General features: G+C 48.4%; 1 protein-coding gene across 8 annotated transcripts in view; it reads right to left on the reverse strand.

Moving 5' to 3' along the window:
• Window positions 1-13,750, reverse strand: part of Abtb3 (ankyrin repeat and BTB domain containing 3) — a 276,858-nt gene that overhangs the window by 11,884 nt on the left and 251,224 nt on the right. For all 8 annotated transcript variants that reach the window (XM_063264584.1, XM_063264583.1, XM_039080070.2 and 5 more), the window contains 3 exons: window positions 8,276-8,381; window positions 2,729-2,831; window positions 384-465 (listed from right to left, as the gene is read on the reverse strand). In XM_063264584.1, coding sequence (XP_063120654.1) covers window positions 384-465; window positions 2,729-2,831; window positions 8,276-8,381 — 291 coding nt within the window. The remainder of the gene's footprint in view (window positions 1-383; window positions 466-2,728; window positions 2,832-8,275; window positions 8,382-13,750) is intronic.

The raw sequence follows: 13,750 nt of genomic DNA on the forward strand, positions 1-13,750 counted from the left end.
TCCTTGAGGCTGGCCACAGATCCTGCTTTTTCTAACATGGCTGGACACATCATGTAGGTCTTTTACAAGCATTCTTCTCTTTGTCCAGAATGTTCTAGCCTCCTTCTTGAGCCCAACGCCTTATTTCTGAGTCTTCTAGCTTTGGCTTGGCTTTCGACTCTCCATTCCTGACCCTGCCCTAACATCCTGGGTCTGAGCTGTTACGGTACATTCCTCTGAAAAAGGAATCCTCTTTTGCACACACCCTACGGTATACTGTAGCTGACTGGTGCTTGGAGATGCTCCCTCTAGACCTATGAGTCTTTGAGAGGGGGTCTCCTTTACCATTGCCCAAGCCTGGTAGTCAGGAGTAGCTTAGGGCTGAAGGCTACCCCAGGGCTCACCTGGAAAATGGGGTACTTCACGTAGCCAATCTCTACGCAGGTGCTGTCGTTCGTTGGCTTGCTGGAGAGGAGGGCCTTGAACCTGCATAACACACAGGGAAATCAAAAGACTCATCCACGCCCCTGCAGCTTATCCAAATCAACTCTCCTTAGGACAGAAATCTCTGGACCCCTGCTCTAAAACACAGCTGGATGATAGCTGTAGGGTCTTCATTCAGAGCTATAGATCACTCCTAGAACGCACATTCTTTCCTAAGCTGGCCCTTCCATGAAAACTCCATCGCTTTCCACACTTCCCCGGGGCTTCCTCTGTAGGTGTCGTCTGTTCTGAGTACATGCCCTGGCTTCCCTCTTGTCGGGTGCCCAGCTGTTGTCACAGCGGGGCCTTTCTATTGTTCAAGCTTCGCTTCAGGGGAGTGGGAGCTGAGGTTTTTGTGAGACATGAAGCCCCCAAGAGCATTAAACCCACACTTGTTGTCTTAGTCGGGGTCTCTATTACTGTGATGAAAACACCGCACCCCCAAAGCAAGTTGGGGAGGAAAGGGTTTATTCAGCTTACACGTCCACATTGCTGTTCATCACCAAAGGAAGTCAGGACAGGAACTCACACAGGGCAGGAACCTGGAGGCAGGAGCTGATGCAGAGGCCATGGAGGGATGCTGCTTACTGACTTGCTTCCCCTGGCTTTCTCAGTCAGCTTTCTTATAGAACCCAGGAGTACCAGCCCAGGAATGGTGCCACCTACAATGGGCTGGGTCCTCCCCACTTTATCACTAGTTGAGAAAATGCCTTACAGCCAGATCCTATGGAGGCATTTCCTCAATGGAGGCTCCTTTCTCTCTGATGACTCTAGCTTGTATCAAATCAACACACAAAACCAGCCAGTCAGTGTACTTGCTGACCTGGGGCGGGGCTCCCCATGGGTGATCATAGGTCATCTTTGGACGGCAGGAACCCTACTAGTGGGACACACTGATTTGGAGAGAATGAGGTTTTAAAGAGACTAGGCCAAGCTGTCTCTTTTACTTTTAAAAAATTCTTTCCCCTTCAGGATGATAACAGGGTTTGAAGAACAGCAGATAAGACAGGGCAACTGGGTTCCTCCCACCCCGTGCAGCTCCCCTCAGGACTAAAACCTCCAGGACCACAGTTACCATGAAGAAAACTAAGCACTGGACACAGGCTCACTGTGGAACTGCTCGTGTGGTGGCACCAATTAAAAACCCATGTGGTGGGGTTGGGGATTTAGCTCAGCGGTAGAGTGCTTTTCTAGCAAGCGAAAGGCCCTGGGTTCAGTCCCCAGCTTCGAAAAAAAAAAAAAAAGAAAAAAGAAAAAAGAAAAAAAAAAGAAAAAAAACCCGTGTGGAAGGTTCATTTTTCTTGTGGCTGCAAAGCAGATGCCTGGGGTTTGTTTGCTTTGGGGGTACACAGGAGACAGATGCTTATGAGTAACCATTCCCTGAGCAAATTCCCGAGAGGAGCTTCTGTATTTGCATTTCCAGAATCCTCACCCTATGTAGGCACTCTCTGCTCCCTTTCTGTCTCTGTCAGGCGTGTCAGCCTGTCTCTCTGTCACACCAGCACCGTTTTCTGTTCTGCCACGCCCTCCGCTCCCTGTACATTTTCCAGATGCGCTGAGAACCAGTCATAAGAGATGCCAGCCGTAGGGTTGGGAGAGAGGATACACTTCCCTTCCTCCCTTCCCTTGGGGATAGAACTCAAGGCTTCACATGACATAATACCACTGTGCAGGATTCCAGCTCACTTCTTCTGCATGAGATTCTCACCTCACTGCACAATTAGGGAAAAGCAAGGTCAGTGCCCTTCTGTTTTGGAGGCTTGTAGCAAATCTGTTGTCTAACATTTGGAGACTGGGCCTCTGGAGGCGGCCATGAAAAGGGTCTCAAGTTGTCAACTGCCAAGAGCATCTGCTCACACACTTTAACCCCTGGTGCGGAGCTCTGCCAAGATGAGAGGGTGCGTGGGCTGCATAAAGAGGTACCCTGTGCTCTGGGAGCTTTGATTTGGAGGAACTGTTCTGTCAGCCCAGTGACGATACCACTGTGATAGTGGGCAGGGATGCAGCCCAGTTGGTACAGTGGGACCTGGCATTCATTAGGCCTTGGGTACAATCCCCAGTACCACGTACACTGGGCACACTGGTGCATGTATGTAGTCTCAGTACTAGGGGTGTGGAGGCAGAAGGATCAGAAATTCGAGGTCAACCTTGCTACATAGTGAATTCCAGGACATCCTGAGTTACCTGAGGTCTTATCTCTGAAAGGAAAAAGGAGAGGAACAGTCACAGACATAATCTAGCCACGGGCAAAGCCAAGGGTACGTACCTGGGAGAGGCTGTAAACAACAGCACTTTGTGAGCGTAGAAAGGCCTCCCCTCTACCAGAAAGGTCACGTCAGACATCTCTTTATTGTTCAGAAAATGAGGGTCTAGAACAGAAAGAGGGAGTGGCTGCATTAAAGAAGGGAGGGAGAACTGGAGGGAGAGGACAGGGAAACAGAGTGATCTACTCACTCTTCATGGGTGACCCAAGAGTCAAAATGGACGACAGCACCCGTGGAGGAGGGATGCATCACTACCACCCAGCTTATCACAGGAGATGCTCCAAGCTGACCTGTGTTAGAAATAGCCCTTGGGCTGGCAAAATGGTTCTGGGGGCAACAGTACTGTCAGGGCGTGTGAGCTGACTCGACTTCTGATCCCCAGAATCCACTTAAAAGTTTGATGCGTCTCTGGGGATTGGTGACGCACACCTTTAATCCTAGCCCCTGAAGGCAGAGGCAGGAGGATCGCTGAGTTTGAGGAAAGCTCGGTCTACGGAGTGAGTTCTGGAACAGCTAGAGCTACACAGAGAAACTCTCTAGAAAAACAAACAAACCAACCAACCAATAAACTAACAAAAAGTTGGACATGGTAGTACTAGCATCTTGTACAGAGAGATGGGTGGTGGAGACCGAGAATCCATGGCAGTCAACTAGACTGGCATACACAGCATCTGCCTTAGACAAGGAGCAAGTGAGGCCTGACAGCCGAGATTACACTGTGACCTCCTGCACACCCACACGGTGTGAGAGGTGCGTCTGTGAGGGGAATCTACCCACTGCCATGCTCTTCCTCCGGCTCAGAGTCCGTCTGCCTAGTAGAAGTGTAGAGGAGCAGCTGTTCCCTTGCCACTGGACTCCAGGTCCTTCTCTCCCAGCATCAGTGACAGAGGAGCCAGCCCCCTGTTCTCACCTCTCAGACCAAAGGCAATTGTAGCGAATACACAAATACTGAGTCTACCTTATGACATGGTAGGCCTTGGGCAGGGGTTCCATCACCCCCGCTATACAGTGGAAGAAACAGAGGCATGCAGACTTTACAGTGGCTGTGCAAGCCAGGATTTGAACTAAGGCATTCTGGTTCTCTGGCTTGACTCACCAAATACAAGGCTCCAACATATTACCTTTAGTTTAGCCAATGCAGACCCGGTGCCCTTCTCGCTGGCCCTCGGAGTCAGCCTAGCACTTCTGTCTTGCTAGGAGAATCTTCAACCCTTTGCCCCCCGCTATCCTAGTAGTCCTTACCCAGCACAGACAAGGTGGCCCTAACTGCTGAGGTCTTGCAGTAGGTCACCTGCATGCCTGCTGACTAGAACTACAGTAGTCAGGGCTGGCCTTTCCACAGGGCTCTCTGAGGAGCCACCACATCTCTCTTCACCTAAGCGATTCTCCCGGCTTCATGCTCTGTGCTCGCTGGTTCTCATCCCTATGAGAAGTGCTGCAAACCAAAGCTAGGTCATCCCCAAAGTCCTGACTGTCTCTCCCTCCTTGCCCTTCATTCCGCCCCACCCCCTCTTTTCGGGTTACATCATCGTTCTAGACACTCACGGAGCTTCTCTCGGTCTCGTTGCCTTCATGTACCACAGGGACCATCCCGACTGGGGGTGGGTACTTGCACTTCACAGCACAGAAAGGAATCTACACACACATGCTACGAACTGTGGGGCAACTGGTATGACTTGCTGGATCCCAGTTAAATCTCTAGCCCAGGTGGATAAGAAGAGCCTGAGCCCAGGTACCCAGAGAATGGGGACCGGTCCAAGAGGCGTAAAGAGAGAAGACAGCTATGACTGACCACCTGAGAGAGGGCAAGCCTGAGCCTCAGGCTGTCTCACAATCTTTGCTTCCACCATTCCTATAAGGCTGTTGGCCGGAGAGGAGAGAAAGGGTTTTTAGTGTGTTAGGCCACTGCCATCTCAGATCCCGGGCTCTCTGAATACAGTACGGCTCAGTGATTCAGTTCCTGTCTCCGATGGCTGGTGTTTGTGGGGACAGGCAGGGTGGGTTCCTATCATAAGGCACCTCTCCCCTCCTACAAACCTTTCAATAGCTCCCTAGTGTTCCCAGGAGAAGCCACACTCCTTTCCTCTTAAAAAAAAGGGGGGGGGGACTTATTTGCATTACTTCTAGTGGCATGTGCATGTACGGACACGTGCAGGTCAGGGCAGCTCGTGGGTTCTAACTTCCCTGGTTTGGACCTACAGGTGGTTGTGGGCCGTCTGACATGGGTGCTGGAAACAGAACTCAAGTTCTCAGGAAGGGTACTACGAGGACATACTCTTAACTGCTGAGCCGTCTCTCTAAGCCTAGGCCATGCTTCCTGATAAGATGGCTGTGACTGAGTTCCTTTTCCGCCTCTGCCTACTCAAGACCTCTGCTTTCTTAAAAAAAAATACTCATTTTATCTTATGCATGTGTGGCTAAAATAAATTAATTTTATATATGTGTAATATGTATATGCAGGAGCCCATGGCGGTCAGAAGAGGCACGGTGCCCTGGAACTGTAGTTACGGACAGCCAAGAGTCACCGGGGACAGAACCTGGGTCCTCTCTTAACCATGCGGCCACTTCGCCCATCCCGTCTCTTCCCTGCAAAATGAGAGACACTGTACCAAACTGAAGAATTCTCTTCCCCCGGTGTCTGTGAAGCAGCTCTTATTCTGTGCTCTCGACTCAGCCCTCAAAAACGTTCACTTTAACAAGGAGCCTCATAAGGCTTTCTTGTTCTGCCACGTCCCCGCTGTCATGTTCTGGCATGGAGGCCCTCAACACCTACCACCTTCTCACCGCGTTGGCCTTTCCAACCTGTGACCCTGACGATCAGTGTTTTCTGCAGGGCAGACGCACTTGTGACTCAGTGCAACTCGGGTTTGTCACACGCATGGCCATAGAGGTAGCATCTAACCTTAGACCCTGCTGCCGACATTTCTGGCTGTGTTACATTTACAAGTTACTCGTGACGCCAACGAAGAGCCTCCGAGCCAGCTCCATGCACTCAGTCTTTCGACTGATAAAAGCAAAGGAATGGTTTTGCCACGGGATAGAAACTTCAGATGCTCCCATTTCTCCCACGTTCACATTTAGGAGGAAAGGAGACAGGGAGCGGGGAAGATCCCAACCCTTTAGGAAAAGGGTTAATGCATTGTTAATTTTTTATTACTCTCTGGGCATCAGGGGATGGGCTTCTGCGGCAGCGGGCTCGGGCTCCCAGCCTCATGGCAGCCAGGCCTTTCTCTGTCTTTTCCATTCTGCCCTGCCTGTAGGAGTCCCAGATCTGGATGAAGCCGGTGCCTGCTCAGGGAATCTCAGGAGCTGAGCACACAGAGAAGAATTAGGGCACTGGCAGGGTTGCTCTTCAAGTCCCAGCTCTACCCTGTTTCCAGACTGCGCTCAGAGCATGGGATATCCTGCCTCCCGGGATATCTGAGAGCCACAGAGAATCGGAAGTCAGGCACAGGGCTGGAGCTGGCTCAGCGCGAGGATCAACGGAGCACGGAAGTGACCAGTTATACGCACTGGGTTTCAGAGCATCCAGCCCCCACCGCTCAGGTAGGCACTGTGTTTTGAATTAAAAACGATTTATTATTTTAATTTTATTTACATATGTATGTATGCATGTATGTATGTATGTCTCTGTATGGGTGCCCCAAGAGGCCAGAGGTGTGAATCTCACTGGATCTACTGTTAGGGGTGGCTATAAGTCACTGAGTGCTAGGAACTGAACTCAGGTCCTCTGGAGGAGAAGTGCTCATTCTTAACATCTGAGCCATTTTGCCCTTGCTTTTGTAGTCATGTGTGTGTGTGTGTGTGTGTGTGTGTGTGTGTGTATGTATGTGTGTATGTATGTGTATGTGTGTGTGTATATGTGTGGACGTGCATATGTGTGTATGTATGTATGTGTGTATGGTGTATGTGTATGTGTGTGTATGTGTGTGTATATATTTGTGTGTATGTGTGTGTGTATGGTGTGTATGTGTGTGTGTATGTATGTATGTGTGTATGGTGTGTGTGTGTATGGTGTGTGTGTGTGTATATGTATGTGTGCACGTGCGTATGTGTGTATGTATGTATGTGTGTATGGTGTATGTGTATGTGTGTGTGTATGTATGTGTATGTGTGTGTATGTATGTGTGTGTATGTATGTGTATGTGTGTGTGTATGTATGTGTATGTGTGTGTATATATTTGTGTGTATGTGTGTGTGTATGGTTGTATGTGTGTGTATGTATGTATGTGTGTATGGTGTGTGTGTATGGTGTGTGTGTGTGTGTATATGTATGTGTGCACGTGCGTATGTGTGTATGTATGTATGTGTGTATGGTGTATGTGTATGTGTATGTGTGTGTATGTATGTGTGTGTATATATTTGTGTGTATGTGTGTATGTATGTGTGTGTGTATGTATGTGTGTATGGTGTGTGTGTGTGTGTGTGTGTGTGATGTTGTTCCCTTCTTTCCATAATTTCCTAAAGCAGGACTTCCATTAGGGACGCTCCTGGCTCACTGGAGTCTCCTGCTTAATTCCTCTGAGATGAGGGACTTCATAGATGAGCGAGCTGCTGTCTTAGTTTCTTGTCCTGTTGCTTTGTTAAAATACCTTGGCAGAGGCAACTTAGGGGAGCAAGGGTTTAGCTCACAATTCCAGGTTACAGTCTATCATAGTAGAGAGACAAGGTGGCGGGTGCTGGAAGCCGCTGGTCACATCCAGTCTGAGAGAGAATGAAGGCAAGTACCAATGTTCTCCGCTCACTCTTTCCTTTTTGTTCAAATCCAGGCAATGGTGCCCCCCCCCCCATTAATTTATTTACTTATTCACTTTACATCGTGATCGAAACCCCTGTTTCCTTCCATTCTACCCTCACATAGCCCCTCCCCCTCTCTCATTCTTCTCTGATAAGGGGGAGCCCCTCCCATACCAACCCACCCTGGCACACCATGTCACTGTGGGACTAGAGAGCCCACCCATTTTTTTTTCTTTTTTCTTTTTTTTCTTTCTTTTTTTTTTTTCGGAGCTGGGGACCGAACCCAGGGCCTTGCGGTTGCTAGGCAAGCGCTCTACCACTGAGCCAAATCCCCAACCCCGAGCCCACCCATTTTTAGGCTGGGCTTTCCCACACTAACAATCCAGAGACAGCCACCTCCACAGACCAATGTAACTTAGAGAAGCCGTCCTTAGAGGTTCTCTTCCAAGGTGATTCTAATCTAGACTGTATCGAGATGACTATCAAAAGCATCGGCGCTGACACTGACACTGGGACATCTATCATAATCTCTGGTGTATGGGACCTATGCCTCAGCTGTCCCCAGTGTCAGCGCATGAGGACAAAGGTCCCAAAGGTGAGGGACTTGGGTCCCCTTATTCATGTCCTCTGTTGTTTTCTCCAAAGCGATTTGCCACCTACTGAAGGAGAGCTCGCTTCTTGGGCCTGGCTCCTCCTCTCTCTGTCTTGTTTGCCCTCCGAAGCTCCCACCCTAGATTTGTTCCACAGATTTGCTTCCTTCCCACCCTTACACCCCACAGCCATGGCCTTAATACACCCCGGCCACTGCTCACCCAGGCGTGACGTCTGCTTCCTCTTGATCTCTGTGAGCTTGGGAATGGGGTAGGGACCATAACAGTGTGTGAAGATGACGCACAGCTGCTGGCTGATCACTTCATTCTGTGAAGGAAGGAGACCAGTGACGTCATGGGAGTGCTTGGGTTGCACACACCGGGCTGTCACTATAGAAACCTGTTTCCATGGGCAAGAGGAACACAAGCATTTACTGTCCTCCTGGAGCAAAGACATTGAGTTTTCATGGACCACCCCTGGACTGACCTGCTTGCTCTACAAGCTCACTGTCTATTTCTGATGAGTTCACTGCCACGTGCTTATGAAATTTATATTAAAAAACCCCACATTTTTTTCCATCTCAAGCTGATCATTAAGGAGCTAAGGGAGAGCAGGTTTTCTGTTGCTCGTGGATAGCTTTTACCCTCAATCCACCTTTGTCTATAATCTCGAATTCTGGAAGCAGTCCTTGGTCCTGACCAAGCAGCAGAAAGCCCTTGTGGTCCCGTGACTGTGTCCCGCAAGGGCAGGATGAAAGCCTCTGATTCAGCTCTGTAATAAGTCGGATTCTAAGGGCTCAGACATTTTGGATCTGGGAGTCATCAGTTGAATCACCTCTCAATAAAAATAAAAACCAGGACGGAGGAAGAGAGTCCGGTGCTTCGAAGCTCCAGCTGCCCACGGTTCAGGGAGGAAGGAGACTGCCCTGGGTGACCTTCGTTCGACTGTTTTGGTTTTTTCCCCAAGTCACAGTCCTTCCTGTTCACCTCCCTCCAGGAACAGGTGTGCAAGCCAGGAGGAGGGATATGACTCACAGCACTCTGCTGCTTTTTATTGGGCAACTGGCTAAAATGGGGGCTAGACAAATATTTACGACGGCTGTGGTTTGACCGAGCGTCCCTGCGCGCCTGCGTGTTAGGGGCGTGGTCCCCTGTCCATGGTGCTATGGAGAGATGGTTAAACCTTCACGAGACCTTGCAGGAAATCGGAGGTCCTGGTGTGTGTGTCCCTAAAGGGGATGTTGCTCTACTCAGCTCTTTATTTCTTTCCTTCCCAGTTGCTCCTGCTTTGAGTGTCTGCCCTGATGCCTTGTCTCGCCTCTCCCCTAGAAGCAATGGACCAACTGACCACACACCTCCAAAAACGCTAGCAAAACGAACCTTTCTTCTTCTTTTTTTTTCCCCTCTGAGCTGGGGACCGAACCCAGGGTCTTGCGCTTGCTAGGCAAGTGCTCTACCACTGAGCTAAATCCCCAACCCCACCTTTCTTCTTTTAAGTTGATTGTCTCAGGCAATATATTTCAGCAATACCAAGCTGACTGACACAGTAAATATTTTTTTAAGTAAATTAACACACACTTTGAAAACAAAGACTGCAGAGGTCTTAGAATGGAGCAAGATCATTACTTTTTTCTTTATACTCATTCCCAACGAGTATTGGCTTTTTGTGATCAGAATAATAAACAATGCTTTTTTTTTTTTTAAAGATGGCTTTGGGACCGCACTCATGATGGTGGCTTACCATATTCTCAAATATAACCCCCAGGGCAGGACACAGCTCCTCCACATGTGCAAAGAAAATCTAAACCCTTCTATTAAAGTGGATAGATCACAGAAGACACAGTGTCACCTGGGACGTGAGTCAGAGACCTGTCATTACAGTGAAAGGAAGAAGGGGCTTTTCTCGAGAATGGTTTGGATGATTTGCTACGAGCAGAGAGTGGGAGGCCCTCCTCCCCCTTAGCAACCTCACCAGTGGCTGCCACCTCAGGGGTGAGCAAGAGTCCTCCCTCCCCGTGAGCAGCATTGAAATCCCTTGGAAGCTGGTAAGGAATGTACATCCCTTTCTTTCTTTTTGTGTTTCTCATTTTTTTGTTTGAGACTGAGCTTAGATATGTAGCTCAAGCTAGTCTTACACTCTGGATTTTCTTGCACCTTTCCAGGTACTGGCACAACAGGCAAAGGCTACCAGACTGTGGATCTCACACCTTTTAAGAATAATCTATCTATTTATCTATATCTATATCTATATCTATCTATCTATCTATCTATCTATCTATCTATCTATCTTCCTTCCTTCCTTTCTCTTTCTGTTTTTTTTTCTTTTTTTCTTGGAGCTGGGCAAATCCTGGCAGCAGGGTGCGCATGAATAGGGGACATCACCGGGCAGGTGACAGTCAAGGTTCCTTTCAAGGCAGCCGCCACTAGCCGTGACATCAGCAGATGTGGGGTGTCCTTCCCATTGACGGAAGGCTCTATGGCTGCATACCGATGACTGCTTTTTTTTTTCATCCATGAAGACAAAACTGTCACTTCACAGTGAGACATGTACTGCAGGCAAACCCGAGGTGGAACCGAGGAACGGGTTTACTTTACAGTTGAGAACATGAGGTTTGACACAGCCAGGCTGTCCGGATTAAAATTGTGGCTCCTCCACATCCCTACCACATAGGCTTCAGGTCCGCCATTTCAGATGGAGATGGTGATATAGAAGCCCCCCTTTCCGGGGGTCCTGATGAGGAGGGGGTGAGTTTGGAATAGCTAGAAGAGCTCTGGGCACATAGAAGTGCTTTGCAATGTGGGTGAATTATCATGATTAAACCCGGGTCCTGGCCTAAGTGTCCAGAGCAAGTCACTTCCCCTGTGGCACAGGCAGTGACAGACATGGAAGAGAGGCTGGGAGGACTGTGAGGGCTGCATGAGGGATGTGGGAGAAGGAAGGGAGTGGGGAAGGACAGACCTAACAAGGTGTTGATGGATGGGTGTGAGCAGAGGGGAAGACTGCTGAGCATGCACTTGTCCTGCTTCACTGTTTTCTCTGAAGTTGATAAATTAGGCCGTTCTAGCAAACGGTGTTTACACCGAATCCCATTTTCAAGGTTTTCCAGGAGATAGTCTGGGAGCTCTGCTGAGGCGATGGTGGGCTGTCTCTGGTGACTGGGGACTTTTTGATGCTTTCAAGATTTGATCTCAGATTCACTCGGTGGCTGTCGGTGGAAGCTTAGCTTAGAGTATCGCCCAGAGGTTTCCCAGTCCATCTTATTTGCTGTTTTTTTTCTGCTTCGATTGACATTTTATTTTTATTTTTATACTTCGGGTTGCTGCTAACTACTGCCCAACGAGGGACACCTGCTTCTTTGAAGGGAGCTGAGATCCAAGATGGTTTCCATAGAACAGTACTGGTTTATACACAGCCAGAATGTTTTTAAAAACATAATTGTAAAAGAGAGATTTATTTTCAAAATATCGCACAGAGGCCTCTAGTAATTCTATGACAAATAGCAGACTGATTTTTTAAAAAGAAAAACAATCATATTTTGACTCCTGTTGGTGGAGAGGTTCCTCACGATAAGCTGATATGGTTTAATATGCTTTAAATGTTAAATGTTAAAGTTTGGTTTTCAGTCTGCTGATGCTGAGGACAGACAATACATACTAGCACTAAGATGACAGGATGAAGGACAAGCTACAGAAGGGGAGAAAATATCTGCAAACCTTATGGTTGGCAAAGGACTAGTACTTAGTACACACACACACACACACACACACACACACACACACACCTCTCTTAGGAGTCAACAATTCAAATGGAACAAAAGAACAAACAATTCAACTAGAATGCAAAAAAAAGATGCAAGGAGAAATTGCAATTAGGGAAAATATGGACAGTGGACCAGTGCATGCTTGGGGATGGTGGACAGTGCATGCATGGGGATGGTGGACAGTGCATGCATGGGAATGATGGATCAGTGCATGCATGGGGATGGTGGACAGTGCATGCATGGGGATGGTGAACAGTGTATGCATGGGGATGGTGGACAGTGCATGCATGGGGAATATTTGATTGCACACTGTAGTTGTGTTAAACTGTATGTTTCCCTAGGGGTCAGTCTATGTGGTATCCTACCATTCAGGTAAGGGTTTCCCTGGAGCTTCCTGTGAAATCAAATCGACCCTCTTTCCTTCCTCCTGGCTGTACCGTTCTTTTTAGACCTGCCTCTTCAGGGAATGGAGCTGGCTGTGTTGTCCCTGGGTCATCTACCCTGGATGGCAGCACAGGTGCCAGGGAGCAGGTTCCAGTTCACATGTATGGAAGGCCCTTCTTTCTTCCCACCTTCTACAGGTTCCTGTTAGGGCTGTTGGTACTCAGTGACCCACCCCACTCCTGCCGAGAGACACTGGAGTGCTTGTGGAAGGCTCCTCGAACCCTGGGCTATGATAATGAAATGAGCTAGTTACAGGCTGTTAGCAGTCAGAGAGGGATGGCTTTTTGGGTGGCCCGGGAGACAGAGACCTTGGGGTGCTAGGCGTGCTGTGTTTTGTGGTCTAGTACTGACTGTTTGGTGTTCAGCTGACAGGAATCCACAGGGCTCTGCAGTTAGGATCCGGGAAATTTTCTAAGGGTATGCCATACTTCAAAGTGACATTTACACAAAAACCAAACCAAACAAAACAAAGACCTGAAAGACATAAATCCGAGGTACTTCAATAAATTCTGAAATTCCTCTGTAGCCTGGAAACAAGTTAAAGCCAGACAAGCCAGAAAACACTGGAATACAGACGCTGGGAACACATCCAGTAACGCTTTTTCACCGAGGTAGTTCTTGGGTAATTTCAGGTGAAAGCTTTTATTCAACTATGTTAAGTTGGAGGGGGAGAGAGGAGGACTTTGCTTTTGAAACGGTCCCAGCAGGTTCCGCTCTCCTCGGACTCACTGAGGCCTACCGTGGAGAATTTCAGTGGCATAGAGGGACACTAACCACAGCCAGCAGGGTCTGCAGAGGCTGTCTTGAGGGTGAGCACTGACCAGCACACCTATGAGACTTGCTCTGGCCCCAAGGCTCCGAGATGCTCTGAAAGCGGGTGGGGTGGTGGTGTTGACAGGCTGCCTCTGAGCTAGTTACCCATCTTCCTGCCTCCATTTCTCCAGTTTGTTAAATAGAGATAAATTTAGGGCTTCATTTAGAAGTGCTTGGGAAGACTGTAACTGTAAGAGTTTAACCTTAAATATGCATAAGGGAGTGGCTGGCTTATAATTAAATTGAATAGATATCCTTAATTGTACTTAAATATATACGTATAAGCTTTGAAAAAAGAAACTTCATTTATGTCTTGAGACAGTTAATTATGAAAGGGTTCCACAGGCAAATGAGTTTGGAAAACACCCTAGTTCATTTTGTGAACTAGGGTATTCAGGGTACCAAAGAGAGAAGTGTTCACGGTGCGCCGTCACTCTGAGGGCAGGAGATGACATGTGACCCAGGTATTCACAGCTAGTTGCTGCATGCTGCCGCCATGAGCTGCTGTTTGCAGAAGAGCCTCGGGGAAGCACAGAAGTCCTCCATCATCTAGCTCTAGCTTTTTGAAGCCTCTAAGAAAGCTTTTACTTGCTGTCATGGCGGAGTGGACGGGAAGTGCAGTTTTTACCACTTTGTACTCAAGGCTGTCTAGAGAGGCCCACGTGATTATAAGCTCATT

The sequence above is a fragment of the Rattus norvegicus genome, chromosome 7 (assembly GCF_036323735.1).
Source record: "Rattus norvegicus strain BN/NHsdMcwi chromosome 7, GRCr8, whole genome shotgun sequence".
NCBI lineage: Eukaryota > Metazoa > Chordata > Mammalia > Rodentia > Muridae > Rattus > Rattus norvegicus.